This window comes from Dipodomys spectabilis, unplaced genomic scaffold (genome assembly GCF_019054845.1).
Source record: "Dipodomys spectabilis isolate Male_0828 unplaced genomic scaffold, ASM1905484v1 ptg000045l, whole genome shotgun sequence".
Taxonomy (NCBI): Eukaryota; Metazoa; Chordata; class Mammalia; order Rodentia; family Heteromyidae; genus Dipodomys; species Dipodomys spectabilis.
In genome coordinates this window covers 5,690,569-5,705,110 of record NW_024870722.1, presented here as the reverse complement: position 1 = coordinate 5,705,110, position 14,542 = coordinate 5,690,569, and the positions used below count along the sequence as shown (strand labels likewise).

General features: G+C 37.2%; 1 protein-coding gene across 3 annotated transcripts in view; it reads left to right on the top strand.

The window, feature by feature from the left end:
* The window catches only part of Nup153 (nucleoporin 153), a 61,018-nt gene that overhangs the window by 24,026 nt on the left and 22,450 nt on the right, over positions 1–14,542 (top strand). The window contains exons 8-13 of one of the 3 annotated variants that reach the window (XM_042678505.1): positions 46–99; positions 1,904–2,050; positions 5,269–5,318; positions 5,519–5,645; positions 10,390–10,527; positions 11,245–11,346. In XM_042678505.1, the coding sequence (XP_042534439.1) occupies positions 46–99; positions 1,904–2,050; positions 5,269–5,318; positions 5,519–5,645; positions 10,390–10,527; positions 11,245–11,346 (618 nt within the window). The remainder of the gene's footprint in view (positions 1–45; positions 100–1,903; positions 2,051–5,268; positions 5,319–5,518; positions 5,646–10,389; positions 10,528–11,244; positions 11,347–14,542) is intronic. The other 2 variants (XM_042678506.1, XM_042678507.1) reach the window with 2 other exon arrangements.

Below are 14,542 nucleotides of genomic sequence, written 5' to 3'. Positions count from 1 at the left end.
ATTTTAGAGCTTCCCATCCATTCTAATAGTATTTTACTTTTTCAGCCTTTCAGTAGAAGTGGGATGGATACCACAGTCTTTCAGGCCAAAACAGAAAAGGTAAGACAGTTTTTTGAAGTGCTAGTAATATTGTTGTGTAGATAGTCAACAAGTGTGCAGATGGATTTGGCTGGTTTTCACTAGGGAACATTGAAAAATGAGTTTCTTTCAGGACACTGTTCTCACAGCCTTAAGGCTCTGTATTCATAAGTGTCATTTAATAGTTTTTGGTTAGCTTTTCATTGTGTTCTGACAGTGAACAAAAATCCTCATTTGAATAATTGTCTGAAAAATTTCCACATTAATCAACATGATATCATATCTGTTGTGGGTAGAATTTCAACTTGGATACATTTCATCAGCCAGTCAAAATACTATTCCAGGATATCAAGGCTAATTAAAAATACAGTGTAGATGTCTTCATAACCTTTCAGTATTCTATGTGGTTCACATTAACTTTCAAGGATATTGTTAAGGAAAATAAGATGCTTAATAATTTATATTAAAATAGTCATTTGTCTTTTTTGGTTGGCTATATTTATCATTGGTTAACTATCCCCCCAGAAAAAGCACATACTCCTTGATTGTTACTTGTGGAAACATTGCAACATTAAGCTGCCCATATAATGAATAACATTATTATAATTACCTGAATTGTGGGGATTAGATATGAGAGGTTGGTAAGTTATTCTTGCTGAAATTGATACAGAGAAGAAAGCTAAAATTGAATAATTTTTTATTTTGGGGGGGGGGGCCTGAACTCTGGGCCTGGGTGCTGTCCCTCAGCTCTTCACCTGAAGGCTAGTGTTGTACCACTTGAGCCACAGTGCCATTTCCAGCTTTTTTTTTCTGCTTATGTGGTGCTGAGGAATCAAACCCAGGGCCTCATGCATGCAAGGCAAGCACTCTACCACTGAGCCACCTTCCCAGCCCCTGAATATTTTTTTCTTAGAAGATATGTTCTCAATTTTAGGATTATCTAGATGTTGGTAATTGAAGAAGGAGAACCTAGTATTAGCTGTTATTGTGGATCTAAGTGGTTAACTTTTCAGACCTACATATCTAGTTATTTAAAAAGTAAAAATTTAAGACTGGCCTGTAATGTTAACTTATTAATTAGAAGAGTCTTTATTATAGTTTGTGTATCATAGATGTAATGAAAACAGTATACAAAATAGACTTGTTGTAGAATCACTTAGGAAAAGAATTTAAGGAAGAACTAGTAACTTACTGAGACTTTGCCCTGGAAAGCAACATTGTTCACAGCTGTTCCTGAGTGAAAGGACCCTATTCATATACCATTGTTCGAGTGAAGCACAGCACTATTAATGAAACTATTGTGTAGTTAGACAATAAAATCAGCTCATTTCAGAAAGATTTCCAGTCTTAACATATTTTACCAGTTTATATTGTCGGACTTGGTTGGTTTATAAAAGGGAGAAACCAGATTGGTGAAGGATTTGGTAATGTTTTTAGGAATTTAAAAAAATACAGCTAGTTAAAATATCAACGGAAGATAAAAGAAAACAAATTTGGGGAGCATATGAGTCGTACATAAGTCACATTAATCATATTCAAAATTCATCCTGTAGAAGCTGAGATTGTGTACGCACATTTTCATGTAAAGAGTCACTCAGTCTACCTATGGAATTGCTTAGAATTGTGTGTCTGTATGAGCACACGCGCGCGTGTGCGGTCAGTAAATACCATTTGATACTTTTTCCTCCTGGTATTTACATCCACCTCAGAATTCTCTAGGACGTACTGAATGTATGTACGTCACATTAGCTATTGTGAAATAATTTAGACATAAGACATTCATATATATGAAAATATTTGTCTCTGGTTTCTGCTTGCTTATAAGGTGGACTCTCAGTATCCCCCTGTTCAGAGACTCATGACCCCGAAGCCAGTTTCCATAGCAACAAATAGAACTGTCTATTTTAGACCATCTCTAACCCCATCTGGTGAATTAAGGAAGACTAATGAAAGGATAGATAAAAAGCACAGTGTGAGTATATGTTTGTTTTTAAGTCTTTTTTTTTTTAACCAGTCTTTGAATGTTGATTGAAATGAGTAAGAATAAATAATGTAAACTACAAGTACTCTGTCACTACAATGTAGCAAAAAAAATGCAGTTTGTTAAGTAATGATGATAAGGAATTTTGGTGTGCCTTTAATTAAGATGGCTTTTACCTTGATCAAACCCTAAATTAGTATTTAGTGGTAAGCTGTTATTCATTGTATAGGTAAATTTGTGTCCAGCTTGCTTTACTTAGGTTCCTATTGAATCATCTGGAAATACATTTCCAACATCTCATTTTTCGATGATATCCTATCATAAGTACTTTGACATTTATCTTATAAGTATTAAGTACTTCCTCTTGTATTCTCTCATCTATCTTATCTGCATTCTTTTTTTTTTAGTTCCATTGCTAAGGCTTAAACTCTGGGTCTGGGCACTTTCCTTGAGCGTATTTTGCTCAAAGCTAGCCCTCTACCACTTGAGCCACAAGCCCTGCTTTTGGCTCTTTGGTAATTAGTTCTGAGGCTGGTTTTGAACTACAATACTCAGTTCAGCCTCCTGAGTGACTGGGATTACAGATGTGAGCCACCAGTTTCTGGCTTGGTTTTGGTTTTTTGAGATAATCCACATATATTGCAATTCATCTAAAATTTTAGTTTTTTACCATGAGCTCAGAGTTCTTCAGCTCCCATAACAATTTTGGAATATTTTCATCGTGTCTCTTATCCCCTCAAAATTCTTTTTTTTTATGGTATTTTAGAATGATGTTCTGGATCTTGTCTATATTTTAGCAGGTACAAGTGTTTTCTGGTTTTGAGGCTTGAATTCAGACCCTGGGGTGTTGTCCTTGAGGTTTTTTTGCTCAAGGCTGTAGTGCTGAGCCACAGCTCCATTTCTAGCTTTTTGTAGTTAATTGGAGATGAGTCTCATGGACATTCCCACCTGGGCTGACTTTGAACTGTAGTCCTCAGATCTCAGCTTCCTGAGTAGCTAGGATTATAGACCCAAGCCACTGATGCTTCACTCTCTTTATAAATGACTGAATACTATTTTATGTGGATATATCAGATTTTTCTTAACTATTTATTAGTTGAAGGATATTTGGACAATTTTCACTTTTGACTATAGTGAATGCTACTTCAATAAACATTGCTAAGCCTTTTGTTGGTAGACATTTCTCTTGGGTCTATGCCTAGGAATGGAGTTTCTTGGCTCATTGGTGTTTGAAGAGACAAGGCCATTTGTATTCTACAGTAGCTGTTTATCCATTTTCTGTGTCGTTTAAAAATGCTTGCCGATGGGGCCAGCAATGTGGCTTAGTGGTAGAGAGCTTGCCTAGCATACATGAAGCCCTGGGTTTGATTCCTCAGTATCACCTACACAGAAAAAGACAGAAGTGGCAATGTGGCTCAAGTGGTAGAATACTAGTCTTGAGCAAAAGAAGCTCAGGGACAGTGCCACAGGACTGGCAAAAAATAATAATAAATAAATTGCTGAGCTTCTTTCACATACTGGTTGTGATGTACTAATTTAACCTTGTAAGAACTCAGTTTCTTTAGAAACTCCAAACTGGGAAATTAACCATAGTTGTGCAGTGAATCCCCATGTACTTACCTTGATTTATTTATTAGTCGTTAACATTTTCTTCACATTTGTCTTTTTGGCACACTTTTTCATTAGCTTTTAACACACGGATATTTTGAATATAAGTTTGGATCTTCAGATTTGTGAGTTTTGTTTGTTTTGGTGCTGGGTTGATAGCTCATTATTTTTCTGATTCTACTATGCCTTTACATATAGTTAATAGGCATGTAGTATAAGGAAGTTTTTCTTTAGCTTTTAGTTAACCTATTGCTTTTTGATGTTGACCAGAATTTTAAAATTGAGTAACATTCTTTATGATAATTGTTTGCCGTTTTGCTTTCTCTTTGAATTGGCTCCTATGTTCTTTTTTTTTTTGGTTGGTCATGAGGCTTGAACTCTGGGCCTGGGACCTGTCCCTGAGCTCTTTAGCACAAGGCTAGCACTCTACCACTTGAGCCACAGCACCACTTAATAGCTTTCTGGTGGTTAATTGGAGATAATTGTATCATGAACTTTCCTGCCCAGGCTGGCTTTGAACCATTATCCTCAGATCTCAGCCTACTGAATAGCTAGGATTAATGGTGTATTCTTTTAGTATATATTCCCAGCATGTTTTAAGTACTTTGTTTTTGATATTACAAAGTAAGGTTCAACTTGTATATTTCCTGCCCTTTAACATCCACTTCTCAGGGAACATTGATTTCTTTTCAGTGGAAGGACTTTTAAATTGCATGAAAATATTTCTAAAAAAATAGCCTTGCAAATTTGTTTGTTCATTTAACAGGGCAAAGAGTGTTTTTCAGGCTAGTAAGTGTATATACTTGGTTTATATTCTGTGATTTTGTTCAGAGACTAATGTGTGATCAGTAACATCTTGTAACTCTTTTTTTTTTTTTTTTTTGTCGGTCGTGGGGCTTGAACTCTGGGCCTGGGCACTGTCCCTCAGCTCTCAGCTCAAGGCGAGCGCTCTACCACTTGAGCTACAGCGCCAATTCCGGTTTTCTGGTGGTTTATTGGAGATAGGAGTCTCACGGTCTCTCCTGCCCGGGCTGGCTTTGACCGAGATCCTCAGATCTCAGCCTCCTGAGTAGCTAGGATTACAGGCGTGAGCCACCAGCGCCCGGCTTATATTGTAACTCTTGATTAGCACTTAGAAAGATAAGGTTTAAGATGGAAATTTCAAGGTTTATTAGCTTAAACCTGTCAAAGCCAGCCACTGAGGGCTCATGCTTGTAATCTTAGCTACTTAGGAAGAAGAAATTGGAAGATCATGATTCAAAGCCACTGCAGCAAAGTCTGTGAGATGCTTATCTGAGTTAAATACCAGCAAAAAGCTGTAAGGAGTTGTGGTTCAAGTTGCTAGAGCACTATCCTTGAGCAAAAAAGATGAAGAACATTATTCTGCCCCTGAATTTAAGCCCCAGACTGGATTCCCCTCCTTCCCCCCCAAAAAAAGCAAACAAAAATCCTCTACCAAATCTGATTTCAAATAATAAAATTCATAGGAAGATGGATACCAATTAGGAAATTAAGCAAGTAGAGCTGGGAGTTAGCTCAATGTTAGAGTATGTTTCAATCTGGCAAAAATTAAATAATCACCTCACTTTTTGTTTTTCTAGACTATATATGAAAAAAGTACAACATCAAGGCAAAATAGAGAGCACGAAAGGTATGTCAGTTCACATACAGCTAGATTTCTTAATATGTAAAAATACCTTTGTTGAAGATGAAGAAAATCAAAAAGTAGAAACTTTACACACATAATGCATATTTTAAAAATCATTCTGCTGCACAACTATTTTTCACTTGCAAGTATTCAAGTTACATGCCATAATACTATATTGTGTCCATTTTCTTTTTATTTGCTAGTGGCTTTTCGTACCCAAATTTCAGTATTCCAGCAGCCAATGGTATATCATCTGGAGCAGGTTGTGGAGGTGGCAAGATGAGACGAGAGAGAACACGCTTTGTTGCTGCCAAGCCTCCAGAGGAAGAGGTAGGTTAAAAGCTTAGAATTAGTGGTGTGGTGGTAGTGTTAAGGGAGAACTTAGAAGATAGGAATGGGGGTAATGTTGAAGAAAATATACCATTAAAGAGCTATGCTAAAGGCTGGGAAGGTGGCTCAGTGGTAGAGCGCTTGCCTTGCATGCCTGAGTCCCTGGGTTCGAGTCCTCAGCACTACATAAGCAAAAAGAAAAAAGCCGAAAGTGGCGCTGTGGCTCAAGTGGTAGAGTGCTAGCCTTGAGTTGAAGAGCTGAGGGACAGTGCCCAGGCCCAGAGTTCGGGCCCCAGGACCCGCCCCCTCCCCCCCCCCCCCCCCCCCAAAAAAAAAAAAAGAACTATGCTAGCCGGGTGCCGGTGGCTCACACCTATAATCCTAGTTATTCAGAAGGCTGAGATCTGATAATCACAGTTCAAAGCCAGCCTGGGCAAGAAAGTCCATAAGACTCATATCTGCAACAAACCACTAGAAAACCGGAAGTGGTGCTGTGGCTTGAGCGGTAGAGTGCTCGCCTTGAGCTGAAGAGCACAGGGACAATACCCAAGCCCAGATCTGGTTCACGACCGACCAAAAAAAAAAAAAAGAACTATGCTTATACTTGGTTCCCCAAATTTCATGATTATAAAACGAAACACAAATACCATCCTCCAAATTATTGATTATTTAATTATAGGACTATTTATAGTTTTTCCTGCTTCTAAAATCTATGTAAATGCTTAATACTGTATGTATTTTTCTCACTTGTCCTTGCCTCTATTTCTATTTTTTACTTTTGGTGTGAAAAGTAAGTTACTTTATTCATTGCTATATATCCAATACAAAGATTCTTTTTCAAAATTTATGCTACCATTAGGGTACACTTGGGTTGATTCCCAATATGTGTAATGGTAAATATTTCTGCCCACATGCAGTATTTTCTCTAGATTGTTTATCTAGGAATGGGATTGTTGGAATATAGGGATGCCACGTTTACATGTATTAGATGTTACTGTGTTGCTTTTCTCAAGATAATTTTAGATATTAACATTTCCAAGTGACAGTAGATAGATCTAGTTTTTTTTTATTCTAACCACCATTTGATTATTGACTTTAGAGGGTTTTTTTTTTTTTTTGCCAATATTACGAGTATGAAGTGTATCATCAGAGTTTTATTTTCCATTTCCTTGCTTATTGGGTGAAGTACATCTTTTTTGGTGTAGCTTTTAACAATTTGGATCTTTTTTTGTGTGTGTGTCTGTCCTGGGGCTTGTACTCAGGGCACGAGTGTTGTTCCTGAGCTTTTTCTTCTCAAGGTTAGCGTTCTACCACTTGACCCACAAACAGCTCTGGTTCTGGATTTTTTTATTTTTTTATTTTGGTCATTATTTGGAGATAAGTGTCATGGACTTTGTTGTCCAAACTGGCTTGGAACTGCAGTGTCAGATTCAGTAGCTACGATTACATGTGTGAGCCATTGGTGACTAGCTTGGAGTTTTCTTTTTTTTTTTTTTTTTTGGGTCCAGTCGTGGGGCCTGAACTCTGGGCCTGAGCGCTGTCCCTCAGCTCTTCAGCTCAAGGCTAGCGCTCTATCACTTGAGCCACAGCGCCACTTCCGGCTTTTTTTCTTTTTGCTGATGTGGTGCTGGGGAATTGAACCCAGGGCCTCAGGCATGCAAGGCAAGTGCTCTACCACTGAGCCACCTTCCCAGCCCTGGCTTGGAGTTTTCTATATTCATTTTTTCTGTGGAGTCTTTTTTTTTTTTTTTTTTGAGAAAAGTATTATGTATTTGCAAAACGAATTGAAAATAGCTTCATTTAGCCTGTCTGCAGTTTTAATTACATTTGAATTGGGTGTAGTTTTTTAATGTGTTCCAATCAAGCTGGATCATTTTAACACTACTTCCTCCTTTATTTTTTTATTTTTTTATTTTTTTAAGGAAGAAAAAGACTTCAAGCTTTGGTATATCATACTTCCTCCATTTGTCATTTGTTTTCAGTTAGAATTTCATTTGTGTCTTCCTTTGCCCGTGATTGTGGTAGGGAGTGCATTTAACACTTTAATTGAAGTTGTTGTATGTCTTATTGTTAGGTTCTTAATATTTGTTAGTATTTTGCTTTTGCGGGTTTTTATCTCCTCTTTTCCTATTTCAGTAGTTGTATCTCTCTGGATTACCAGAATAATCCTCCTTGGGCATTTTGGACTTCATGTCTTACAGTGCGTGGTTGGGATTATGCTTAAGAGCCTTGGCTCGATTACTTTTTGGAGGCTCTATCTTTTCCATAAGTCCTGTTCATCACTCTGCTTCTGGAGTGTTGTGAAGAGAGGAAATATATGTGTATTCCATCACATTGAAAAAATCCTGAGTCTTGAGTGTTTGAGGTTTACATACTACCCCTTGATGAGGAAAATATTTTGGTTTGTTGCCAGATGACAAACTATGTAGGTTTTGCTCATCATTCAGTTTTTAAGGGTAAAATTTCTAAGATCTTAAGCTGAAGCCCAGATTGTTACCTTTAATTTAATTGAAATCATCTTGCAGATATATGTGTTTAGTGTATCTTAGATGTGTTTTGAATTTTGTTCTTGTTTGTTGTTTGATATACTAATTGAAGAGCTCTTTAAACACACCCCTCATTCTCTTCCCCTCCCCCACTCTAGCCAACTGCCAATTTCCATCCCAGAATCCTTCACCCTCCTATCCCTGGCTCTTTTCCACATTGGAGTTGCAGTCTCTAAGGGAAGAGGTACTAATGGGTTAATGGGTTGGCTGCCTCAGATTTTCTATCTCCTTTGTTAATTTGGATACAATAGATTTGTACACTCAAGTCTATAGTTACTTTGAATACAATGCTGGTTTTTTTTGTTTACTTGTTCAAACACTAATTCACTTCTAGTTGGACTTTTCTTGATGAGTATTTTACTGGGTCTTTCAGAAAGGGCAAATGGAAGAAATTTATTTTTAGTGGCATGTAGATTATATTACTTTTAGATCCTGTGTATTCTTGAGGCATTAAACATTCATGTCAATAGAAATCTATATTTAAAATGTTTTTAATTGGAGATAAGAGTCTTCACAGATTTTCCTCCCTGAGCTGACATCAGACCTCAATCCTCAGAGCTCATCTTTGTGAAGCACCAATATCCTGCTTTGAATTTTTCCCCCCTTCCATTGTCGGGCTTCAGTTCAGGGCCTAGATGCTGTCCCTGAGCTTTTGCTCAAGGCAAGTGCTTTACATCTCTGCGCTACAGTGTCACTTCTGCTTTTCTGGTGATTAATTGGAGATGAGAGTCTCAGGGAATATCCTGCCTGGGTTGGCTTTCAAATCACAATCCTTGGATCTCACAGCCTTCTGAAGAATAGCTAAGATTATAGTCCTGTGTTACCCAGTGAATTAATTTTTTCTGTAGGATGAGAGATATGGATCTAGTTTCTGTGCTCTACATCTAGCTATCCATTTACTCAATACCATTTTTTCCCCCAACATAGGGTTTTTCATTTTAAAAAACCAGAGGGTTGTTTGAAGTTGGGTATTAAAATACTTCTTCCAGCATTGTCCTTTTTGCTCAGGATCACTTTGGTGTCTATTTAAAGACTTTTTGTGCTTCCAATTCTGTACCTCTTAGCTTTTGCATTTTTCCTTATTTTGTAGCTGCTAATAGTGAAAATTGTCCTCTGATTTCCTCAGGTTGTAGTTTTCTTCATTGTCCAGTGACAGCTTACTCAGAGCCTTTCCCTCTTTTGATTGTTGTTTTCCATCCACTTTTTCTTTTTCTTTCTTGTTTTTTTTTGGGGGGGGGGGGTTGGTTTTACAATGTTTCCAGATAGTTTTTGTTATATTTTCTCCCATAGTTTATCTGTCCAGGGCATAGATCATATACAAACTACTTCACTAGTAGATACATAAATGTTTCTTGTGGGCTTTTAATCTAAGCCATTAGAGACTTCAAGTGAGAAAATAAGATTGTTCAACAGACTCATGGGTTGTGATTTTAAAAAAAATTACGATGTACACAGGGTGGTTTGGTTTTCTATTTCCTTTCTTTGTTTTCATTATTATTTTTTTGGTCGGTCGTGGGGCTTGAACTCAGAAACTGGGTGCTGGCCCTGAGCTCTTCAGCTCAAGGCTAGTGGTCTACCACTTTGAGCCACAGCACCACTTTCAGTTTTCTGGTGGTTAATTGGAGATAAGAATCTCATGGGTTTTCTTGCCCGGGCTGGCTTTGAACCATGATCCTTCAATCTCAGCCTCCTGAGTAGCTAGCATTACAGGTGTGAGTGTCACCAGTGCCTGGCTTCCATTTATTAAGACACGGTCTTCCTATATACGTAACTCCTAACCCCGGCTGGCCTCATAAACTGTTTCTCCTGCTTCATTCAGCCTCCTGACTGCTGAGATTGCAGATGTGTGTCATCATGCTCAGCTTTCTGATGATTAAAAAGTCCTTGTATTACATGCAAAGACTATACATGACATAGGCTTTATATTCACCCTATAACTGTGGTATCAAGTAAGAATTTTTTTCTCTGCAAATTTTTTGAAGTAGAAAATTGGTGCTGAGAGTAATACTTTTTCAAAGTCAGATGATGTGATGGTCAGTAACACAGCTGGTATTCAAATCTTAATTATGTTTTTTAATTTGAGTCTACATTGTTAGAATTGTATAGTATTGACTTTGCCTATTACTTTGTCAGTTCTACCTGAAAATAAATGAATGTCAGAAAAGGTGCAATAAATCATTATAACATTATTGTTTTAGGAAATGGAAGTACCAGTGTTACCGAAAATCTCTCTACCAATTACCAGTTCTTCACTTCCTACCTTCAATTTTAGCTCTCCTGTGAATACAACTTCCTCTCCCTCACCCATCAGTCCTCCTCAATCATTGACAAACAAGGTACAAAAGCATATATAAATGAAGTGATTTTTGTTCTTATGATTTAATTTTACAAATAGAGTATTTGTTTTAAAAGCAGTGATGGATTTTCACCATGGACGTTAATAACTCATCGTTAGCAGAATGAAACAGAGGTGTTTTAGTTTTGCTTTTTTTCTGCTGGGGATTGAATCTCAGGGCCTTATGCATTAGGGATATATACTATATTATTGAGTAGTTAGTTATACCCTAGCCCCAGAGAACTGATAATGATGTATTATTTTCTCAAAAAAAGTATTCTTTCACATATGTGTAAAAACAATGGAAATATTGTTTAAAGTCTTCTACATTAAAGAAACATAAGGTTTTTTTTTTTCAAGCAGTATTTTTAATAAGGTAATTTTTTGAAAGATGTATGTATGTTTTATTTCTTAGACAGGATTAATACCTTTAATATGTTCCTGTGGTTTATTGTTCCCTAGCTTTTTACTTCCTCCAAAGGTGTATAGAAATTACTCTCTTCTTTGAACAGAAATTCATGTATAATCATGTGTATTTCTCTTCCATGAGAAAGCCAGATTTTATATAGCAAGTCACTTTTCAATGTGTTTTCAGATGTTAACATGATTATTTTTAATCAAAAAGGCAAAAGAATGCTATTAATTTCCTAGAAATAATATTCTTAGCCTGTTTTCTGAGTTGCTCTTTTTGTTATTTCTTAATCTTATGGAAAATTAGGTACAAATGACCTCCCCAGGCAGCACTGGCAGTCCTATGTTTAGATTTTCATCTCCGATTGTAAAATCTACTGAGGCAGATGTACTACTACCTCCACCATCTGTAAGTAGCAAGCAAGGAATCTCATATGTTTATTGACTTCATAAGTGATGCTGTATTTTTGTCAAACTTTTATATGCCTTTGGTAAAAAAAAAAACCCAAACAGCAACAACAACAAAAAACATGATATTGAGAAAAAAGCTTAATGCAGAATAATTATATACATGTATTTGTATGCATATTCTCCTGTGCCATTTGACAAAATGCGAACATTTTGATGCCCAAATGTTTTCCTGTATATCCTGTAAGTAAAAGGGTATTTCTTTGTATTCATTCAATAGCTATACCTCAAAAAAGTCGTATGATATAGTCCATATTTCCTTACTATTTCCAGAATGTCTTTTAATAGCTTTTTTATTTCTGTTGATCCTGGATCCTATTAAAAACAAGGACATTACTAACTAAAATTTCGGCCTTTGCCAAGGAGTCCTAGAGTTTCTCCTATTCCATCCTGTAATGTTTTCAGGGTGTCTGAGGTCTTTGATCCATTTGGAGTTGATTCTGGTGCAGGGTGATATATAAGGATTTAGCTTTAGTTTTCTGCAAGTAGTTAACCAATTTTGCCAGCACCATTTACTGAAGAGGCTGTCTTTCTTCCATTCTATTTTTTTAGCTCCCTTATCGAAGATTAGATGGGTATAGGTCTGTAGGTTCATTTCTGGGTTTTCAATTCTATTCCATTGGTCCTGGGGTCTGTTCTTGTGCCAGTACCAAGCTGTTTTGATTACTATGGCTTTGTAGTAGAGTTTGAAATTTGGTATTGACAGTCCTCCAGCACTGTTCTTTCTGTTAAGGATCAGTTTTGCTATTCAAGGTCTTTTCTTGTTCCATATGAATTTTTGGATTGCCTCTTCTATTTCCTTGAAGAATGAGGTTGGAATATTGATAGGTATCTCATTGAATTTGTAGATAGCCTTGGGAAGTATTGCCATTGTCTTTTTTGTTGTTTTTTTTTGGCGGGGGTGGGGGGGGGTGGGGGTGGGGTGTGTGTCTGGTCATAGGGCCTGAACTCTGTGCCTGGGAGCTGTCCCTCAGCTCTTCAGCTCAAGGCTAGGGCTCTACCACTTGAGCCACAGCGCCACTTCTGGCTTTTTTCTTTTGCTTATGTGGTGCTGAGGAATCAAACCCAGGGCCTCATGCATGCAAGGCAAGTGCTCTACCACTGAGCCACCTTCCCAGCCCCCCAGTATTGCCATTTTCACAATGTTGATCTTTCCAATCCAGGGGCATGGGAGTTTTTGCCACTTTCTAAGTTCTGTTTTGATTTCCTTTTTCAGGTTTTTGAAGTTTTCATCATAGAGGTCCTTCACTTCTTTGGTTAATTCCTAGGTATTTTATTTTTTGTGGAGGTATTACGAATAGAGTTGCTTTCCTGATTTCAGCCACACTTTTCTCATTGTTGGCATATAGAAAAGCCATTGATTTTTGAGGGTTAATTTTATACCCTGCTACTTTGCCAAAGTTTTGAATCACCTTGAGTAATTTGGGAGCGGAGTCCATGGGATTCTTTAAATACAAGATCATGTCATCTGCAAATAGGGAGAGTTTTACTTCTTTCCCTATTTGGATCCCCTTTATGTTTGCATCTTATTACTGTAGCTAGGCATTCTAATACTAGATTGAAGAGCAGTGGAAAGAGTGCCCACTCTCTTGTCTCATTCCTGAGTATAGAGAAAGTGGCTTTAGTTTTTCACCATTGAGTATAATACTGGCTGTAGGTTTGTCATATACAGCCTTTATTGTATTGAGGAAGGTTCCATGGATTCCTAGTTTTTCCAAAACCTTCATCATAAAGAGGTGTTGGATCTTGTCAAATGCTTTTTCTGCATCTATTGAGATAACCATGTGGTTCTTAGCCTTGCTCTTGTTGATGTGATGAATTACGTTAATTGATTTGCGTATATTGAACCAGCTTTGCATCCCTGAAATGAATCCTATTTGATCGTGGTGTATGATTTTTTTGGATGAATTGTTGAAGTCAATTGGCCAAAATTTTATTGAGAAGTTTTGCATCAATGTTCATCAAAGAAATGGGTCTATAGTTCTCTTTGTTCGATGAGTCCCTGCCTGGTTTTGGGATGAGGATTATTATAGCTTCATAGAATGAATTTGGTAGTGAACTTTCTCTTTCAATTTCATTGAAGAGTTGGAGGAGTATTGGTGTGAGTTCTGCTTTTGAAGGCCTTGTAGAATTCCGCTGTAAAACCATCTGGTCCTGGGCTTTTCTTAGATGGGAAGTCTCTTATTGCTGTTTCTATTTTGATATGGGCCTGTTAAGATGGTTTAACTCATCTTGGTTTAGTTTTGGCATGTCAATATTTGCTAGGAAAAGGTCCATTTCTGCCAAGTTCTCAAACTTATTAGCCTAAGAGTTTGAGAAGTATTCCCTTATAATGTTATGAATCTTGGTTGTTTCTGTGGTGATGTTTCCATTCTCATCTCTTGAGTTTATTTATTTGGATGTCTTCTCTTCTTTTTCTGATAAGATTTGCTAAGGGTCTGTCTATTTTGTTAATTTTTTCCAACTCTTTGTTTTGTTGATTCTTTCTATGGTTTTTTTGGATTCTAATTCATTTAATTCTGATTTAATTTTATTTCTTTCTGTCTACTGGATTGGGGTTTATCTTGCTGCTCTTTTTCAAGGAGGCTCAGCTGTCTCATTAAATTGTTGGTTTCAGATCTCTCCAATTTGTTGATGTAGGAACTCAGAGCTATAAACTTGCCTCTGAGTACTGCCTTTGCTGTGTCCCAGAGGAGCTGGTAGTTTGTGTGCTCATTTTTGGTGGATATCATGAACACTTGAATTTCGTTTCTAATCTTTTCCATGACCCACTTGTGGTTCAACAGTGTGTTGTTCAGCCTCCATGTGTTACAGGACTTTTCTTTGGTAGCTTTTGGTGTTGAGTTCTAATTTTATTCCCTTGTGGTCTGAGAGAATGCAAGGTATAACTTTAATGTTTCTGTATTTGGACAAGTTTGCTTTGTGACCTAAAATGTGGTCTATTTTGGAAAAATGTTCCATGTGTTGTTGAGAAGAACTTGTATTCTGATGCTGTTGGGTGAAATATTTGGTAGATGTCTGTTAAATCTAGTTGATCTATGCAGTTGTTTAGGTCTGCGGTTTCTCTGTTGAGTTTTTGCCGAGTTGATCTATCTAGTGGGGATAGTGGTGTGTTAAAGTCCCCGACAATTAATGTC